This window comes from Saccoglossus kowalevskii, chromosome 21 (assembly GCF_978046115.1).
Source record: "Saccoglossus kowalevskii chromosome 21, keSacKowa6.1, whole genome shotgun sequence".
Taxonomy (NCBI): Eukaryota; Metazoa; Hemichordata; class Enteropneusta; family Harrimaniidae; genus Saccoglossus; species Saccoglossus kowalevskii.
Window position 1 is genome coordinate 26,317,851 of NC_140661.1, and position 22,159 is coordinate 26,340,009.

Below are 22,159 nucleotides of genomic sequence, written 5' to 3' on the forward strand. Positions count from 1 at the left end.
AACCATACACTTCATGTGGTCTAATTTCCAATTGTATTGTATTGCTAATTGTCTCACCATTGAAATAAAAACTAATTGAGTCATCTCTGTGTCGTTCTACTCCGATTGTATCACCTGTCTGGATAGACATACTAGGCATATAAGTCAGGCGTAAATACACATTCGTTGCATCTCTGTTGCTCTAATCCGTGTATCCGTATATTGCAATACCTAAATCGTTCCCAAACGCTAGAAATTGTGTGTCATGGTTTTAAATGTCGAATTATCAAATGAACATATATGCAAAAACAATCTTACCGTGGCGTCATCTAGATTTTTCTGGACTTCTAAAATCGGTTGACCATTCTCAAACACGTGTAAACCAGACCACATGCATATCTCGCCCGTTTTTGTTGTGATTCCTATCTCAAGAATTTTGTTTTGTCCTGGGACCACAGCATCAACACGAACCTCAAACATCTCATCAATCCTGAGCGGATTGCTTGTCAAAATCCGTCTTTTATCATAGTTATCTAATAAGCTGATGCATATGTATATATGTAACCATGATATACGGTTTAAAGTAAATATACGAAATACATCAGAAACACATATACCATACAGAGTTTTGAAAAAAACATGTAAATATTTATTAGTATGGTTTACCTTTGTCCCACGGCAACTCTTCCACTAAACGTGATTTCCATATATTCATTGAAATTGGTGTCAAATGTATAGTAACTTTCACCAATCGGTGGAGGGATACGTGCTAATATTAATTGATATTTTAATTATTTACATGAAAATAGTCGCGATTTAGTTCACAGAATACAAGTTCAACTCCAAATGCTCCAAGAATATATTTAATATATTGTAATTCGATCGTAAGCAAATTAAACAATGCGCATACTCACTCTCTGTTCCCATATATATCATTTTAATTTTACACTGATAACTTGATGTACAGGCGGCAATACATAGTATTGTATATAATGGTATCTTACTAAAGGCCACTCCCAAGTTATTTCGATCATCACGAAAACTAAAAAAAAAAAATCCAGGGAAAAAGACTATAGTCGGCGTCTGTCATATATGTTACTGTTACACGACATGTTTCTAGGCATGAACTTATACGTATTCTCATTTTTCTACATTTTAACATGTTCAGTGGAATCGAATCATCTGATTGGCAATCTCTGCTTTCTGCCACTAGGAGACCTACCCCGAAACTAAATAATCTGGCATAAATATCTGATCGAGTAGGGAGTACACAAATCATATAGAACGGGAAAGCATAATGTAAATAATACTATATATTCTTATTGCTTAAAATGTTAAAATGGTCTATAGAGCTGAACAGAATGTTTTCAAATAATGCAAAATTATGATTTGTCACTGTGTTTTGGCATTATTGAAATGTGGGCTATCACTTAGCAACACTTATCAATCAGTTTGAACCACTAACCACATTGATTTGAAACTTGGTTTTGGGGCATCTGCCGCCAACTTGAATTAAATACAAACAGGAAGAGCTCCATTACTCGTAATTACTAATGCTTTATAAATTGAAATTAATGTGGTGTACCATATGTTTTGTAATCAATGACAGCTGTGACAGCGAGAAATGTTTGAACGTCGATATTATAGTATGAGACACTATTTTGCTAACAAAGTAGCTACATTAAAAAGGTTTTGCCACAGGAAACAATGGCTACATTATGAGCAATTTAGCCGCATCATTAGCAAATCAGTGCCTCATAATTTAATGCCGTGTCATTCTTTCTTGCAATTATATTAACATGTGATTATCTTGGATTTACGGCACAAATTTCAAAATTAATTACAATTTGTTTAACTTGTGAATGTTTTATCTGAATCGAAAATAATTCAATGTTATACATGACAAAAACATGTACCGAAATTGGTCACAGGGCTTGGTGGTCATATTGGATTAAATACAAATTGTTTAAACAGCTTAACAATCATCGGGAGTGGTATAACCTTTCAATATCCTCACCTCACAATTCTATTATCTAAATCTAAAGCCATATATATACTATCTGGCACTACATAGGAGCCACCAGACGGATAAACACCGACGTCTTCACCACCATGAAATAATTTATTGTTAGTGAGATTCCAGCCCCATGAGTCTTCAGTAGCACCAAGAAGTGGGAAGTTATCTTGACATTCCATAGGTGCTTGGGGAGTCACTACTCCAATCATAGTATCTTTGCCTCGCCTATTTTTGGGACAGTTGATTCGAAAGACGTGAACCCCAGTGTGATACATCATCTTTCCCCTAATGCCATCCATGGTGATATGTGACGATCGTTTATGTTTGTCTTTGCATCTTTGTGCAGTGAACCCATCCTTCAAAACCTTCATACATGGAGACATGTCGTCAGTGTCCCACGCATGGCGCAATTGCTCTTGTGTCTTCAATTCTGAATACCAATCTTTGTCACCCAATCTCTCGTCCAAGCCTGAATTCTTTGATAAGTTTGCTCCCATTCTTCTTGGATGATGTGAATGTTTTTTGAATAATTGTTCTAAAATAAACAAATATGAAATTCTCTATATTGCGTTGTACAGCATTTACACTTTATTTATCGTATTCACAATTTTTTATTTATAGTTTCTATTGTACTTACTGTTATTGAGTTTTATGGTCAGAAATACCACACCTTGTCGTTGTAGTCGTTATGTATAAACATATTACTAGTTTTAAGACAAAAATAGCGCAATTGAAGTATTTTCACCAACGAACTATTGACCTGACAACCACTAAACATGCCACTATACTGACGTCATATCAAGTATTTTCAAGGTCGTAAAGTTACTGTAATCTTTATTATCTTCATTTCAGTACCACAAAGTCGTATAATTGTATTGTTATTTGCTACTACTCAAACTGATTTACTGTCATGTCAACAACTTTTACAACTTCGTGTAAATAATGGTATCCATATATCGTTCATATACTGAATTAACTATGTAGTATAATACATGATGTAGTGTACATGTTGATTGTTTTGTTCTCGTGGATTGTTTTGTTGTCAGTCGTTTGTTTCATTTTTTTAACTTGCGAATTTTGAAAAACAATATTATCTTCAAAAAAGTATACTGGATTAACTGAAAATAACACAAAATTCGTCGTGCCGCGTTCTCTTCGAGAACTCATAGCGACGTATACAACGAGTGTAAAATACATTGTTTATTTACATGAAATTCAAGCGCTGCGCGACGACCACCGCGCTTTAAAAATCATTTTCTCTGGAACGTTTAGGCCAAATATTTGAAAATTCATGTATGTCACGGCTTTTCCCAGCTATATTAGTTCGAGGGTTCGATTTCTCTACTTCTGAGACTTTTCATGTTATATCATGTTTTGTTGCTATAACATTGCCATATTGGCTGCCTTTTTCACGAATTAATGCTTTAGCAGTCACGTGACTTTGGCCGCCAGAAAATGACAAAACGTTAGTGTCAATTTTGCAACATATCATATGCAGTATAGTTAAGTGTGAGAAAGGTCATGTCACAATGTTGATACATTTTTTGTTTTTCCTGTTTCTGTTCCACAGAAAGTGTTTCAGAAATCGCATAAATAACTGTGTTGCTGGAGACAATACATTCCTAACTAATGCTGTACACATCTGAGCAATTCCAGAATTGAATTATACATTGAATATTTTTTTCATTCACAACTCGATTATTCATTCAAAGGTTTATAGACCGTACAGAAACGTATGGGGAAGTATATGGTGTCCTACCAGTGACCTTGATTAGTATGCGTCCTGGTGGTCCTTCATCCTATGTCTTCAAAATTTCTCAATAATGACACTTAGGCAGCATTATGACCTCGTTTCGACAAACAACTCTATGTAGGCTGTCGCTTAGTGAGTCAATGAGTCATATGGATCAAGGAAATCTGTTGGTACAGAAAGGCACCAGTTAGTTAACTCGCGACACGAACGAATGATACTCCTTCGACAAACAACATTCATAAATAGACGAATTGCGCTGTCAGCATTTAAGGACATAGGGCACTGATCTGATTTATTATCGAACAAAAATATAAGGTCATACACCTTTTAGGTACACAATTTATCACTTTAGTGTTGAACTCATAAAAGTAAGCTTGTGCAACTCATTCAGGCATGTTGATGGGTCCAAATAAGATCTTGTTGATATACCGCGGATCAGAGCCCTTAGTTTGCGAAAGTATATGGGCTAAACCGTGACATGTGTCGGCACAGTGATATGTAGAACAAGAAGAACCAACAATTGTCAAGATAAGTCTCCCAATGACACTACATATTAAAGATGGACAGTCAGAAATGAAAAGACTAGAAAATAATCATTCCAAATTACACAAATAATGTTTGCGTAAAATTTCGCCGGGGTCATTACATACCATCACTGAGAAAATGATTAAAATAATGTCGCAATTATTAATATTATATGTAATAAAAGTTGGTTCTCATGCTGTCAGTCTGGGTAAGTCATTCCAGTGAATAGTCAATACTACCCAAGATACTAATTCTAAAATGATCGTCGATTTTACATTATCTTCTACCCACTTTCATCCTAATAACTATTAATACCAAATGCATTTCAATTGCATCATTTTTAGTATATTTTAACTATCGTAGATTGCTGGTGGTATATGATTTATGTTTCGATTATTAGAAGATAATGTCGTTCAAAAACGGATTTTATTTTCGTAGCAGATAAAATAAATATGCTGTATTGGCTGGTAAACGTTTATGTTCTCCAAAATGTTTTGTGAAAACAGAAATATAACCGCCTGCATTATAAACACACAGACATTGCCTTTGTGTTTGTGAAAATTAGTGGAGCAGTAACAGAAGGATACCTCAGCGGGCAAATGTGGGAAAATACATTATTAACACATATAAATGTGAATGAAATGAACATTATATGATTAAGTACAATAATTATGATTATTATCTTAGATTTGACAATAAGCACATTCAACATTAGCATGTAATAATATATCCCTAAATTAAAAATACGGTATATGATGTGATCATTTACTGTTTTCAAATATTACACAAAAATCACTTACATGGACAATATATATTGATTGCGGTTAATATTTATAACTTCACTTTTTCTGTCATCCATACATTTATTCCTCATGACAGGATTTAAGTTCCGAAAAAATGATCTTCTAATAGATTTGACACTAAGGTTGAACACCATTGAGCTTTTGATAGCAGTTGTATTTTCTAGCCATGTCAATTTTGAGAATTACTTAATTTATAACTTACGAAGGTAATAATCCTTTCTCGTAAAATTTCTAAAGTAGTAGAGATGTTTATCAGGTTTTTATGGTAACAAACATTTTCAGTATGAATATCCCCTGACATAAGAATTTACATAATATCTGCTTCCAGCTGCTCTTGAATTTTCAGAAATCGTCAATCTCGTAAACTATTCAATACAAATTTGTTCCGTCTTTTATAAGACGATATTAGAAGCTTATGTCAATATGATAAAGGTGTTCTGTCATATAAAGGACGCAGACAGTATATGTAAGATATATGTAAGAATAAGTTACTTGATTCTGTAGTGGAGGTTTGCGCTATCGGATTGCCTTCTAGTTGTAGAATAAATTGTCTGACAATATTAATTATCATACAATTCAAGTTGTTATTATGTTTGTTTGTATGGATTGACATACCTGGATTTGAACAGCTAACTTAGAGCTGCTTCGGAATTGCCATTCTTTATAATAACGATGGATAGATCCATTAGCGTACATTAGTTGTGCAGTTAATTATCTTGTAATAGTTATAATAAACGCTTATTATATAAATTAATTAAACGTTTATGTGCCTTACATATGTCCATCTCCCGTTAATGCTCCCTTAAATGTTACATTTTATAGCTTTCACATTGGTTTCATGAAACATAACATCACAATACGAACAACTGAACTCATTCAATGCGTAATAGTTATCTGTTTCGCTTTTTTGTAATGAGCCTTTTGTAAGATGTTTTTGAATAACAATTTTTTGCTGATGTCACCAGTTTTGGAAATCAACTGGCTCGCTCACATACTCTGTGAATTTGAATCTGAGGGAAAAAATGTATGAAATACCCGACGTGTTCTACCTTACGCGAATTTCATGTGTTTGTCACTGCTAGTGTAGATATACTTGTCCCTGGGGGCAATCATAACTAATTAATTTCATATGATAGTATGTGAATGTATGCGACATTATATATAGACGTTATCGTGATCGTCCGTTTGAATATATGTGTTGTATGTTTGTATGTCCATTATATGCTGCATTTTCTATTCAAATAGTTTTTTTCACAGATGGAAATTACAGGCACATTTACATGAAATATGAGATTGGAACTTGCAATTTTCGCAAATACGCCTAGCCGCTGTAAGCAAACGCGCTCGCTTGTACGCCACGTCACAACCGTGACATTTGAAAATCCACATTACGCCACGTCATAAACCAATCGGCCATCACACCAGAACAATAAAGGAATCCGGCTGCACTTGTAAGTTAGCTATTTTCTACATACTCACATTTATATACAGGAATATATTAGTAACAATTATAAATTCCACCTTTACTGTATAACAAATACACATTTTCCAATTTCTACTGGTACGAAACAAAAAAATACATGGATTATTTAGCTACGTCACAACCCAATCTGCCATCACACCAGAACAACAAAGGAATCCGGTTGCACTTGTAAGTTAGCTATTTTCTACATACTCACAAATATATATAGCAATGTATTAGTAACAATTTTAACTTCCACCTTTACTGTATAACAAATACAAGGGATTTTCTTTCATATTTTATACATACACGCATCAACACATGTATGTATTAATATATGTTCATGCGATTGAATGGATTATAACATTATTATTGCAGCCATCTTCTCTTTCTTACCTTAGGCATGAACAACATTTACCCTAAATGCAACCTGATATTGATGTATGTAATATATACGACTTACAACATCAATTTAAACATATCTGTGAAAGATACCGATGAAATTGACAATTGCAGTGGCATAATTAATTTTGTAGTTTATACTCTGCACTTAAAGTTTCAGCACATGTACGTAATAAAATATTTATTTATTTTTATACATAAAATAAAAGACGAAAAGTGTTGCCGTCAATTATATACAGGACGTTATGTACATACATCTGAACACATTTTGCTGTACCATTTTGAAAATCCACATTTTTCAATTTCTACTGGTACGAAACAAAAAATACATGGATTATTTAGCTGCGTCACAACCCAATCTGCCATCACACCAGAACAATAAAGGAATCCGGTTGCACTTGTAAGTTAGCTATTTTCTACATACTCACAATTATATATATATTACTGTATAACAAATACAAGGGATTTTCTTTCATCTTTTATACATACACGCATCAACACATGTATGTATTGATATATGTTCATGTGACTGGATGGATTGTACCATTATTATTGCAGCCATCTTCTCTTTTTTTACCTTAGGCATAAACAACATTTACCCTAAATGACTTACAACATCAATTTAAACATATCTGTGAAAGTTATCAATGAAATCGACAAACGCATACATCTCAACCAACGTTCATTTCAAATGAAACATGCTATTGTCCAGAATATCAAGAACCAACTTTTTAGTAATTCACAATAAAATATAAATGATCTATGATGTATTCACCAGATAATAATAAAACCACAAAATTACATATGATGTAGTATGAGGCTCATGCTGAAAATCCCCCTAGCCTATATATCCAGTAACTGCATCTTGAATTTTTAATTATTACTGTGATTTAGCAAAATTATGAATTAAGAAATTGCATTGTGTTATGAGAAGTTGGTCTGTTAGATTAAAATATGTAGTTTGGATCCTCTTCCAAAACGAGCAATGTTGGGTTGCATTTTTGAAGAGATAGTTAGTATTTCCCGCTTTGTGAACTCGTCACTTGTATATTCCCAGGCAAATATAACGTTTATAATACCTTGTTTAAAAAAACATTGCGCTGATTGCGTGTTCATAAACTATCGCCCAGTTTCTAATTTCTAATTTGTCTTTTGTTTGAAGTCTGACGCTGTATTTGTCATCAGTGCACTAAGTACGATTTGTGTCACTCATTGTTATGAACCTGCCGTTGTTTCACTAGCCTTTTAAACTTTAAGAGTCTATGATTGTACTGGTATTTCATAAAATCATTGTTCTAACTATGTAAATAAGGCTCGTTCTCATTGTTCCCGGTGACTGTATGTACACATGCAATTGGCGGTGTAACTACATGTCTGTTTGTCTCAAAAACTTGCTAAGGTGTAGTGATAGGAAATTTATGATATACACATCACCACAGTGTGACGTCACACCTAGGTGTTTAAGTGTATGGTAAAACATCATAACAACTTAATTATATATACTCATTATGTATACTCATTCGTGGTGTACAATTGACCCCCTTTCACAAAATAAAACACACACACAACGATAACGTGATAATATTTATTTATTTTGCAAATGCCGTTCCATATACAGCACAGATGAATGCTTGATAAATCGTTCCTTCCAACATGTATTATGACACATCAACGTAACTGTGTATGAATGTAAACGTAAATATTCCAGGTAATAATTGAGAGCAAAGGGGCAACATAATTTGTCGGCAAGTGTATTTAACATCAAATTCATGACGTGCATCAATTGCATCCCGTTAAATTGAAGAAAGGAGAATAGAACGCTGTAGAAATAATGTGACATAGAACACCATATGAGTTTTAAGCAATTTGTCTGCTACAATTATCTTATTCAAATGTTCATATTTGTTGGCAATGTGCTGCCTCTCTCTCTTCATATATTACGAAGTCTTTGATAATAAAACTAAAACCTTCATTGCATTTCTGAACAGATACAGAGTAAAATACATTTGTCACTGGATGACGTTAATGTGTCCATCGCCGCAATATAGATGGAACGTTTTCTAAAATGAACAATTTTCTAAGCCTTTTGTAAAGTTACTTGAAAGAATGACCAAAAACACTTGAGAGGATTGAAAAAATCAAATATGAAATTTAATGGCCACGTGGTCGCAACATTTCACATATACTTTACTTTGCATATAATGTTTGAAGTAAGGTTGCACAAATTACAGTGCGGCAACTGAATATCCCACTTTATTCACAAGTAAAACAATCACTGTGTAGATGCACTATTTACCATAGTAGCACTAACTGATTTATTAAACTGAAGCAACAACTGAGTTGATTGAATAAGCATTGTATATAGCTTCAAAACATTTGCCACAATCAATCAGCGCTATTATAATCATCTGTTAAATGAGTTCTTGGTTATACATGGTTTATTTTTTAAACTGGTTTAAATCGGTAAACTGTTATACATATAAACCGTGCCTTTTTAAACTAGCATATATTAAATTTGTGTATTATGCTAAAAATTATTGCTAAATTGCACACTTCAACCAAACCACTTGCTGGTCAACATTACTAAAATACTGGATATGATTGTCTTTTAGGACTTATGTCTTTCAAGTGAATAGAACTAACATTTAATTTCATCCAACCGAAACAACAATCCATATGGTATAACTGCGCCTCTTTCTTTGGTGAACCATTCCAATTCTTGGTTGTGAAATATAGGATCAATCTCCGACTTCTGCCCAATTGTTTCGGGGCCAACATTATAACTCCCTGGTCTGATGCGTACTTGAAACACTACTCTTACATCGTATGACTTATTAGTGTCTTTATCAACGTATCTACGGAAGATAAGCGCACGCAATTATAACAACGTACATTATTTTCATTAAAAACATTTAAATACCGTCCACACATGTGTTGTTGTGATTATATAGATATCATACTCATATCATATCTGTGGAATATATCAAACATACTATGTGACGTGGGAATCGTTCTACTGATATACATACTTGTACGGGTATGAGTAGGCATTGTTAGCGCAATAGCGAATACTCGGCGACAGAAATATCTGCTTGGTGTCAAATTTAGGGTCCGGTTTTCGTAGATCATTGAAATGACCAGGTCTTTCCAATAACTTCTTCCCACCAAATCGTACATCGCCTGCAATTGACGAATGGGCTGGGATTAGTGACTAAAATGTCTATATATATATATACACACTATATCTCTGCATGTATGACACAGTACTAATGCAGTTCTTGTATTAACGCATGGTTCAACCAATACTTAACGATGGTGACAATATCACGATAAGAACGTGTGGACAACAGGATGTCATACGTATAATCCTTGAAGACATCCTGGTAATTACTGTGGTCATGTAACAACAATAATTTCCGAAATTATGCCAATGGTCTATAAAATAATGAAAAATGTAAGGTAACTGTATCAGTTACACGCACGGGTAACTAAATATTAGTAGGAAGAACTATTCTCATTTCAAATTAAATACAAACAATTCTCTATATCTATATTTTCCTGACCTGGTAGAAGTAGGTCACCAGTCTCCAGAATACTTCGAACTGAGTTTAAATGGGTTCCGTGAAACGCAACGTGCCAATTACTAAATATATCGAAATGATGGGCTCTCTGAGAAACCCTACAAACAAAATGACGTAATATTAATCAAAAAATAGTGTGTGTAACGTCCACCCAGACGAACTTCAGATACATATTTTATGTGTTTTATATGTCCCCGTGTCGGGGTCTACCTACTTCACTGCGAATCTATACCATCCTATGGGTGCTTCATGATATATGCCAGGTTTTCCGCGAACATAATATTTGTCAGCACCACTTTTCACATGGCAATTGTTACATATACATTTGTCGTGTTCTGGGTCAAGTAACAACTCTGTATAAAGTATGGAACAAATTAGTAGCAACAATCACTTCGAGAGTAGTAACATCACATTTTACAATTTGGAAACACCATTTGCTTACTCCCCAAGCAATATAAATGCTGTGTTTCCCACAGTTTTATCAAGACAAGTGATTAAATTCTAATTACAGGGAGAAGAACTGCCATATCGAAATTATAATTATACAATTACCTGGCAGATTTAAACTCTTCTTAAAACGTTCGCAAACTTCACGATATTTGCAATGATCAGTATCTGCAAAATACATGCTAAAACAGTGAACTTGCTTTTGGAAATGAATATGCAATAAGAATGAGACCTCTCAAAAGCAAATGAATGTACCTGCAGTTGGCGTTGATGTTTCCAAAACGATGAGAGCACGTTCAGCAGCATACCTGACATAAGTATGCTGTGATTCCGACAAGATGTTTAATCCGTCAATTACCTCTGACGTCACCTGGATTGTCAATCTCACGTCTCCCAAACCTGACAATGCAAATAGCGTGTTACACGCAGACTCTTGCTCGGAGGTTCTGCCTCTCTTTAATGCCTTGACGAGAAGAGGGATACACCCACACTGGACCATGGTCAATTTAATCGCATCGTTGTTAACCGCAAGTCTTTCAAGACATTTTGTTATTTCTAATGTAGTCCATTTCACACCATCTAATGCATAACACATGCTATCATCATCCAATGTCGAATCCAGTACATTTAGCAACCAACGTACAACCTGACGGCTAACTATGAGATCATCTTGTCCCACATTGATGGTGACACTCGACAACATTACAGTTGCTAAAACTGCTATACCCTTTACTTCGGATTTTAGAAATGGCGCGAGACGGTCAAATAATTTCAATTTGACAAACTCCACACAATTAAAAAGTGATTGTCCACATTGGTAGAGTGTCCCCAACGCTGACATGATCATCGAATAGGTTTCCTTAAATGAAAAATATATGAGATTAACCATTAGTAATGTAATAAAGAGATAGATGGAAAAATCACCATGCTGATTCATGTAACGCTTTGTAGCATTTTGATTTTTGTTCATGTCTCTCTAAGACAGAATAGGAAAAAATATGTTCCAAGCTTATTGTTGTAAATATTAATATGCGAACATTTTCTTGATCATACAACCCCGGTTTGACAGTCTAGACAGATTGTACAATATGAATGTTAGTTATATTGATCATTAAAATCTACCGATGTGAAGACAATTAAATTAATGATAAGTGATGGGCAATTACAAGACAAGATACTATATATATATATATATGGTATGTGTAAGAACAACAAGTATTGATAATTACGTCATCGTGACTTGAAGATCCGTAACACTCAAGAAAAGATAACATTTTCTCTAGTACAGATGACTGACCAAACTCTTTACACACTAGCATGTTATTCGATGCATAAGTCCAACAAGTTTGAAACACAGCGTTAGTTCCTTGCCAGGCCATGTCACTCTCATCTCCCAATGTAATAAGGTATTCTAATAGCTTAGCTATCTCTCGAATACCCCCCGTTGCGACTAATTGTTCCCCAATAACCTTTCTCATATTGTTATCTTTAGTTGAATAAATTGGCTGAAGAACTTCTGTAATAAGTGTATCAAGTTCGTCGTCATTGTCTGGATATGTTCCATGTTTTAGTTTTCTGATAGTGTGCTGCATGTGGTGCATTGCAATTACGGGGTTCCTAACATAGCTTGATTCCTTGGATTGTAGCTGCCGTTTGGTGTTATAACTTTCGCCTTTACGTAACGTGCCTGCAGATAAAAACAATTCTATTGAGGGATTATCTACAATAGATAATTTTTGGTTTGAACAAAAGTGGCATTAATTGTCTTCATAGGCAAGTGTGTGTATGAACATTGTTCTTACATCAAGGGGTAATGATTGAATAAACTCACCGACAATAGTAATTACATCTGCATCTCCACTGAGATCAACAATGCCATAAACACAAGAAACATTGTCATCAAGGACAAATTTCTCAATATTCTTGCCGTTGAAGTTAATAACAAACGCATTGTTACCTTTCCTTTCGATTCCAATTGTATCGCCAATCTGAAAAGTTATGCAAACTAGGTTATGTTAAACAAAATGAATGGCGATTGTTGTGAGTATCTTTGTTAATTGGAAACGTTATATAATAGATGTCCCGTACCACAATTGTATCCAAGTCTTTTTCAAGGTGTAACCATTTTTGACCATTGATAAGTAGGTACGACCCCGACCAAAGCAGTGTCTGGCCGATCTTTTGTGATTTCTTTCTGGGAATGTTATATTCTTCTGGTCTTTTAGTTGTGATGCCAAATTTCAGACGACCATTTCCCGTTTCCAATATAGAATCCAAGCGGATCTCAAACAACTTGTGTGTTGACAGGGATTGTCGGGTGACTATTATGCCATTTGTACCGGAATCACTCTTTCTAAAATAAATACGGTTATGCAGTCGATTAGATGTATTGTCTGCTTCAGATATAGTTAGCATATTAAACTTGCTCCGTATTTCATGATACAGTACAATTAAGCCTTACCTTATTTTTGTTGCTACTTGATCTTTTTGAGTAATTTTCACATCACTTCCACAATTTGGATGGAACATGTAGCCACTGACGCTAGATGTAGTATGTAGAACAGGGCCAATATCTGACTCTGAGTGCAGATAGAAATAATTTAACGTTTAATAATGCATCCAATACACCCACTCATACAACAATGCATACACTTTATGCTATTCTGCATTCATTTATTCGGTATGACGTCAATACATCGTGTGAGATTCGATAAACTCAATAGCATTTTTGAGGTAAACCACGCTTACTTTCGGTGACAGTCAATTTTGAAGTGAAGCAACAGTATCTCAATGCCATATTCACTTCAGACAGATTGGCATTTCGACATTAAGATATAAAAAATAAACTCGAATAATTTATTTTTGCGACGGTCTGTGCCATTCACACAAAACGTGAGATCTCGCAGTGAACTGAAAAATAATTTATTGCAACACTGCTAGAAACATTTTTCACGGCAATACCAGCTCACATTAAATCAATTGTAACTACGAATCTTGAAATTGCAACACAATCGGATAAGTCCTCACCACTGTAGAAGACAAATTATGACAACGATGGCAAACAAGATATCAAATAGGGGTATAAGTAAACAGCATATATACTTACCAGCTGATCCTAAATATAGCATTTTAATGCAGCATGGACCTGTGGCAGCACATGTTATATGCAGACCATTATGTTGTTGTTGTTGTTGACACGGAAGATTAGTGAATGCCACGCCTAATTCATTAATCCCATCACTAAATCTATAATGAAGATTAAAAAGTAATCTGACGTAATGCCGAGCATTTATCGCGCTACCAGAAGCACACCGTCGCCTCACTAGACCACTCATGGCAATAATGTGATGCATGAACTATACTAGCCTTCATGTATTTGATGTATTAAGCACAGCACAACAATGCAGAGTGTTACTATAGATTAACAGTATAAAAGAGTATTACAATTAAACATTGGATGTTTAGTCTGGATCATGGACGATGGATGCATGTTGTTTATGGATCAGATACCAAATACATCGAATTCAAGTGTGTAAACTTTTATTTTGAGATATGAGTATTCAGAGCCCCTGAGTTGGGTGGTTTGTATGCCTACCTCAACGTTCCATTATCCATATCCAGAACTGCATAAAGTGTGTTTGGTACTGTGTAGGATTGTTGACATGGGAACGCACCGACCATTCTCCCATCGTGTACCAGTCGACTACCAGATATGTGCCAACCCCAGGAGTCTGCTGTTGCTCCAACTACATCAGTACACCCAGTGAACATCAGTGGTGCCTCCGACGTCGATACACCTAACATCACGTCAGAAAAATGGTTACTATTTGAGCAAGTGAATTGAAACGTGTGTCTGCCCGATGTGTAAGCTACTTTGCCTCTGATTCCATCACTGCTTCCTTCTCTACAAACTCTCCTCATCGTGAGACCGTCTGGAGAAACCAACATTACGTCAGAAGAATCTTCTGCATTCCATGCATGCGATTTGTTCTCTTGAACTTTGACTACATGATGGCGGTCGTATTTTATGCTTCCAAGTAGCTGGTCCACTTGGTTCTTACGTCTCCCCTGGTGATAATCTGATTTTGATTTGTGATTGCCCATTTGACCACCTATAAACTGTTTCAAAAACAATATTCGTTGATCACAAACGTGGATCCGTTGGTCGTGCAATGTTGCAAGTTGCAGATTTGTTGTCAACAAGTTGCAGCCTGTTGCATCACGTTGATTGAAATAGAGAAATGCTTGTTGATCCGTGTATCATTACTTTAACATAATACAAGGTAATAACAAGGCAACAACAGATTGTTCTGGAAATTTCAACTGTGAAAGGATGACGTCATATGTTTACATTGTAGCCAATCAGTATGTGAATGTGTAATGATGTGTCACATGATGATCAACAAAGACACGCATTCTGTTGCGATAACATTGCCTATAAATTGAAACACGTATATGTATATGTATATTTATTGACAGCGTTATTTTATCTTCCAGTGAAAACGGCCGGTGCAGCCGTGCAAACGTGTGTAAACAAATGTGACAGTCCATGGGGAGTGGGTACATTGTCATTAATAATGTGATAGCCATATTTTTTTATTTTGGACTAATATATCAATTAAACCTTGTTTTAATAGTTCCCAATAATCAATATTCCGGTCGTACACACGTGCTTCTTTTGTAAATAACGCATAACAAATGCATACCAAATCATCCAAGAAAATGCTTAAATCGTGTCTGGTGAGGCTTATTCAATTCGTAATATAACTGTACTCAGTTATATGTTTCTAAAGGCAAGCATTGGACTCAATACAGCAATCTATTGTAATGAGGTATATCCACCTTGTAAACTTTTGTAGTTGCGCGGTCCATTCCATCAATATGATTTCGTAATTCACTAATCAAATGCGGACAAATGTTGTATCAAAAATTTGTATGTGTTGCATGATCTCCGGAAAAAAACAATTATTATGTTAAGAAAATAATAAAGTTGTGTGAAAACTTATCATTGCGTTTTAAATAGGCTTTATAAAACATTGAATATAACGAGGTACGAATGAATCCGGTTCGAACCGGTTACGGTTCAGGTGGGTCATAACATTTCGTGAGTGGGGCGGCGACCACACACATTGTATAATCCCGTCACTACCTAATCATCTGATCAAGTGAGTCGTATAGAACAATACTGTACAATATTTCACCTTTCGACCTTCCAAAACAATGTAAATATGGAGTCGCACTATATTAAACACCAATAGTTTTGCAATAACAAGACCACATAATCTACCAATGACCTTGCGGTTATATGGAAACATTTATATTACAAAAGTGCTGTACTTGGTCTGTGACGCAGTCGTCGAGATGTGTCGCGAAGTTATACAACGTGTAAAAAGTACACTTGTTGTTAACACGGAATCTGCACGCATATGACGATTTAAATTATATATCAATACATGACCTACCTTGAAATGCAACAGACAAAACTATGTGTAATCTGCAAATCAGTGTAATGTAAAACAATAGCCGTTGTTCTTTTTTGGCAGTGTACGTGTCAAGTTGGTATTCGCTGACGAACTTCCTTATCCGGGTACTTTGTTTTACTGATGTATGACCTTTCTTGTTGAAGAACTATTTGACACTTTCCCCAACAGCGACACTCGAACAGAATATGTTTTATTTGGCTAATATGAACTGAATTTTTGCGTAAAGCTTTTTCCCTACAGTATACGGCCACACAAGTAAGACTCTTTACGCTTTAATATCTCATTATCTGCCACAACATTGATAGATGTTTCATGAAGTCTGAAATATACACAACCGATGTTATCAGTGAAAATTGTCTAGACAACAAATATTTAAACAAACATTGTATGGTCCGCCTTCATATAGCCATGGGCTGCCGTGCATTATTGCCCCAAAGGTGCAGCATCGTACGTGCAGGAACAGTCAAAGGCTAGTACCAAGCTGTAACCTGGTGTATTCAGTATTTGAAGTAGACTCGGGTTTATGACTACTATATACAGCAATGGGGGTTGAGGAGTTACATTAAACCGTACTTCATATAACCTTGGCTGCCGTGCATTATTGCCCCAAAGGTGTAGCATCGTACGTGCAGGAACGGTCAAAGACTATTACCAAGCTTAACCTGGTGTATTCAGTATTTGTAGCAGACTCGGGTTTATGACTACTATATACAGCAATGTGGGTTGAGGAGTTACATTAAACCGTACTTCATATGGCCATGGGCTGCCATGCATTATTGCCCCAAAGGTTTAGCAACGTACGTACGTAATATTTAAATAAAAAGCCGGTAGTCTGGTTGGCAATCCGCTCCCCTAAAAACAACATTGCCATAGTAGGACGTGATCGTGAAGCTAACGTCGGTTTATAACCGTGTCCCGTATACGGAGTTCGCAAAAAGCATTCAGTCTCCAGAAGTCACTTCACCTTATTTACAGTTCATTCAAAGTTGCGTTGGGATTACGTTGATACACTGTAACAATGTCGGCGCCGGTGATCTCTCATCGTGCGCAACTTAGCAAAAATAAAAAGCATGATCATTTGAAACTGCTATTATAAGACTGGTAGGACGTATTACATTTGGCGCTTTAATTTGACTTGAAGATTTTGCATTTGCTGATACATTATATATACTTCTTAATTGTTCCCAACCTAATCTTTATTTATTTATTATGAAATAACACTCTTTAAAAATACTAGTGGGTTGCAGCTTATTTTATATACTTGTATACTTCTTGAGACTGGTTTCTTGACTAATCGCAGATGTTATCAGATTCAAAAAAAATCACACAAAGCTACAGTGTTTGTTTCTATGTAAATACATGTAACGCATAATCAGACATAGTTTCTCTCATAATATACATTCGGTCACCAGTAGTTTCTATAAGTAACGAGAGTTCGATGGCCAAAAGTTACATTACTGCATTGGTACCCATGGTATTTATATATTATTTTCATGTATCGAACTTCTGTTCGGTAACGTGAGACAAAAATGTCATATATCCTAATTTATATGATTCCAACTATTGATAAACAGGCTAAAGTTTGACTTATTTAATTTAATAGTGAATTTCCATTCAGTTTACAATAGTTTCTCCCATAATATGCATTCATCGTTGCGTTATGATAGCCATATAGCTATCAACGTTTGGTTTATGAAATACATTTATCAAAGGATCTATTTCATTGTTACTTAAACTGGCGTTATTGTGTTTTCCATACTTGTGGAGAGCAGAAGTTTTTTACAGAAGGGTAAAACCAGTACATGAACCTCCCCAGCAATGTAATAATTATTATGCATAAAGGAATGCGTATGTCTGTCATTAGTTAATTGTTCAATTTAATTACTACAGTATTATCTTATTTATCTCATCAATTATAGTATTACATTATTCGCTATACCGCTGTTTAATCTCTTGATGTTGTACAGAAATATGACCTAAATGTTACTTACAATAACATACATGGTCCTTCGTCAAGCATTCATTTAAACAAAGTTTGAAGTAACGTTCGTTTATGTCACACCAGGAAAGTATGGAACCAGATAGAGAAACAGTCAGAAAGTGGTTATTATCAACGCCAAAATATGTTGACCAGTGGTATCTTTATGACACATATGGATCACATCTGTATGAGAAAGTCACAACAGACAACCCACACTATGACACTTACAGAAAGGAAATGCACATTCTGAGACAATATGCAGGTACGTTCATACATACTAAATTAAAGTGAGTAAAATATATAAATAAGGTGGTAATGTAGAACATGTTATGCTCATTTGAGAGGTAAGCTTTATTTAACTTATGGGTTCACTCTCCGAACAAGTTGGTAACTCAGTATGTCTGGTTTAAGCCGTTCAGTCAAAATTTTGAACACATAAAATTATGTTATGGGGTTTATGAGATTAAGCTGGTAATTTGTGCTGCATTTGTTTAACTCTTACTTCTTGCTATGTTGCTCTCATTATAGACGAAATCGTTTCGGATTTGCAAGATGTTATTTTGTGTGAGCTGGGTGCTGGAAATGCTTCTAAAACCACACACCTGATTACAGCGTTATTGAAGAATAATATACCACTCACTTATATGCCAATAGATGTAGCAAAAGGTAGTATATAAAATGGTATAAAACCATTAGTTTACTTGGAATGAAAGAAAAAGTTTACTTTTCTCTGAATCATTGTGCTTACCGCTACAGGGATTGCCATGGTTCAATGGATATCACACTGACTGAAAATCCAGGGTTGTGATTGGGAGGCTTGGCAATGTCATTGTGTTGTATCCTTGGGCACGTTTCTCCTACTGCTCATTACCCAGGAGTAAATAGAAACTTGAATGTTGACATCTAACCCATTTGTGCTTTTATATGGGAGCCAGAGTTGTATGCTTCCTGGGGATTTGAGATGGCAGATAATTTTGACTCAGTACAAGCAAACTAAACCTGGTAATAATGTACAACGCCCTTGGGGATTTGGGAGCTATATAAGTATGTTATTTTACATTATTGCGATATTTGACTGCGATATTTTCACCATTACTATATTCCTACCAGTGTTAAGCGATTGCTATTAACAATTTATTTTCTCTAACATACTTACCAACACATTTCTGCCATACGTATTTATTGCTCTATTTCGCTATGACCAACTGGCAATCGCAAAAGATTTGGTCTTAACAAATTATTAGGTTTCATCTGATGCTGATACAACCTTCATCATCTACTAATGTACTGTCAAATAATGATCTCAGCTTGGCTGAACGAAATCTCACAATAATTTCACGACGTGCTTGGAAGATTAAAATGCCATTGCATAATTTTTCTGTTGAGATTCATGCATTCATGAAATCGTCCATCCATTTTGTTTCAGTCGCAGCGTTGTTACCGAATTCATCCTCAGAAAACAGTTCAATAATTGCCAAATATTTATTTATTGAACAGATTTCATGGAACACCATGCCAGTCTATTGATGGAACGATTCTGTGGTTTAGTAGTGAAGCCTATTACGGGGTTATATATTGATGGTTTGAACCATTTGAAGAATTTCCGCCAGAACAAGCTTCTTATATTCTTGGGCGGTAGCTTCAGCAATGTGCCTATGCCTGAAATGGAATTGCTCTTAACATCTATAAGGGAAGCATTAGGTATTTCAAAAAAACTTTATCGTTACTTTCATACTTATTAAATGGTGCAAAATCGTGTTTCCCAGCTCGCCTCGAATGAAACAATTCAATAATTTCTTGTGTAATGTTCTTTTCGTTCTATTCACAAATATTTCACACGCTATTTCATAAAGTGAGGGCTTCTACGAGATCGTAAGCATTAACACTCGACATATAGAACGTACTCAACTTTAACACCACCAACGAATTGTTATCTTGTCTGTCACTCTAATTTCACAGCGGACAGTGATAGATTCTTGGTTGGCATAGATATTACACAAAACAAAAAGCGACAACTGGCAGCATACTCGCATCAAGAAACAATCGCACCGTTTATTCTGAATGTGCTGACACGATTAAATCGAGAACATGGGGCAAACTTCAATCTGAGAAAATTTAGATTATGCAGCAAGTATGTTACAAGTGATAGCGAAGATACATTTGTAGAAAACCCACAATACATCCAGATTGCATGTCAGAGCACATGTGAGCAAGTTGTACATATAGGTGAGGACTTGTAGATTTTTGTATATTTTCTTTACCTGGAGACAGTAGATTATATCCGAATCGACTCTGACATGGTCAATAAAATGAAGGCCTACATATATCATCAAGGATATTATTCCATTGTTGCACTGATGGTAGTTCATTATTGCCATTATGACACGTCAATCTATAAACCCCAATAGCAGTGTTATTTGATATATATATATAGAATATGCCGATTTGTACAGCTTCAATATCGAGCCCGACTTGTGTGCATGTATTTGTTGCATAATGCATGTGTACATCACAGATTAAAAAAAAAAAATTTCTCCATTTTGTATAGGCAATGTATGAATTTGAACAATGTGTTGTACCTTGGAAATGAATAACAATTCAAAGAACCTAAACCATCTGCAGTAAATATACTCAGGCTTTTGTGGACCACATTTTTCTTATAATTACATAACAAACGTAACAAATTAAATCACAATTTCGCATCTACTTTACTCTCAATTTTCAGATAATTTGGATTTGAAGATATATATGAAGAAGGGAGAAATGATCTATGCACATGATCCAGAATACATGAGTTTAAAATGGAACTGGGAACAGTTTCAAGCTACAATGACAAAAGCCGGATTTGCTATAGAAAAGAAATGGAGTGATGATCAAAATAGTTTTGGCGTAGCTTTGTTGAAGAAATTGTAGTTACATTTTGTTTTTTAGTTTTTAGTTTTACAACTATAAGAAACTGTAATTAGAATATAAATTAATTGCACAATCAAATGTGAAATTATTCGAATTCATTTGATAATAATAATTACTTGCTTTAGTACAGTGAACTGCAATGATATATGGGATATAAATATTAACCTATTTAACCATATACGAACATGTAATCAGTCACTTGGCAAATATAGTAAAAGAACATGACCCGTCGTATGCATATTATTTGGCGCATGCGCAGTCTGGCTATTTTCGCCGTGAGTTGATAGGTTTACGACATTTGCAATGATAGATGTAGTGTTGGTTATTATACGAAATTGTGTATTTAGATGCCTAAACATTTTGCGGCGTATTTATTTGAGCACACACTAACAGATATCTTTTCAGTCGTGTCTTTATTTCAATATATATTACTGACAATCATATTAAGGTGTTACCACTCTGTTCTGCGTGAACTTACTGCTCAGCTGGTGGTGTCACAAGCAAGACTGTTTACGGAGGATACACAAATGGCAGTGAATTCCGATCCATCGATAGCTGTACTGATTGTTAGTTACTAGTGATACGCGCGGGAATTGAGTCTCAAGCGACGATAACAGCACATGCTAGAAACGCAAAGGCTCATGAGTAGACACTTGTTTGTAAACAATGACACGCTATGGTCATCTGACGCATGTGCAGGTGACGAATCCCCTCTTTAATTGACTAGTAATAGTCTGGCACTTGTTTTGTATGTAATCGCCAAAGCAAGGATGTGAATTAACATGATATAATAGGCAGTGACCGGCAAATTAC

General features: G+C 35.2%; 2 protein-coding genes and 1 long non-coding RNA gene across 5 annotated transcripts; 1 reads left to right on the forward strand and 2 right to left on the reverse strand.

The window, feature by feature from the left end:
- Positions 1 to 6,473: 6,473 nt before the first annotated feature.
- LOC144359573 (uncharacterized) lies at positions 6,474 to 21,571 on the forward strand. Of its 3 annotated transcripts, XM_085494914.1 has the most exons (7): positions 6,474 to 6,528; positions 6,941 to 7,106; positions 18,518 to 18,695; positions 18,962 to 19,099; positions 19,931 to 20,134; positions 20,393 to 20,659; positions 21,159 to 21,571. In XM_085494914.1, exons 3-7 carry the CDS (start codon positions 18,524 to 18,526, stop codon positions 21,344 to 21,346), a joined length of 969 nt encoding a protein of 322 aa, XP_085351040.1. In that variant the 5' UTR covers positions 6,474 to 6,528; positions 6,941 to 7,106; positions 18,518 to 18,523; the 3' UTR covers positions 21,347 to 21,571. The 3 variants fall into 3 exon arrangements, with proteins under 3 accessions (XP_085351040.1, XP_085351041.1, XP_085351042.1); XM_085494915.1 differs by lacking the exons at positions 6,474 to 6,528; positions 6,941 to 7,106 and adding an exon at positions 6,687 to 6,728; XM_085494916.1 differs by lacking the exons at positions 6,474 to 6,528; positions 6,941 to 7,106 and adding an exon at positions 7,328 to 7,341.
- Positions 13,454 to 14,163, reverse strand: LOC144359572 (uncharacterized). Its single transcript, XR_013422037.1, has 2 exons — positions 14,076 to 14,163; positions 13,454 to 13,548 (listed from the first exon to the last, which is right to left on the reverse strand). It is a non-coding gene; the product is annotated as an uncharacterized LOC144359572 (long non-coding RNA).
- LOC144359578 (SPRY domain-containing SOCS box protein 4-like) lies at positions 14,561 to 15,073 on the reverse strand. The gene has a single exon (XM_078012693.2). It carries the CDS (start codon positions 15,071 to 15,073, stop codon positions 14,561 to 14,563), a length of 513 nt encoding a protein of 170 aa, XP_077868819.2.
- Positions 21,572 to 22,159: the final 588 nt, after the last annotated feature.

Coding starts and splice junctions, on each gene's coding strand:
- LOC144359573 (XM_085494914.1), top strand. CDS start 18,524: ATGGAACCAGATAGAGAAACAGTCAGAAAGTGGTTATTATCAACGCCA. Junction 18,696..18,961: donor CATTCTGAGACAATATGCAG/GTACGTTCATAC, acceptor CTCTCATTATAG/ACGAAATCGTTTCGGATTTG. Junction 19,100..19,930: donor GCCAATAGATGTAGCAAAAG/GTAGTATATAAA, acceptor TTTATTGAACAG/ATTTCATGGAACACCATGCC.
- LOC144359578 (XM_078012693.2), bottom strand. CDS start 15,073: ATGGGCAATCACAAATCAAAATCAGATTATCACCAGGGGAGACGTAAG.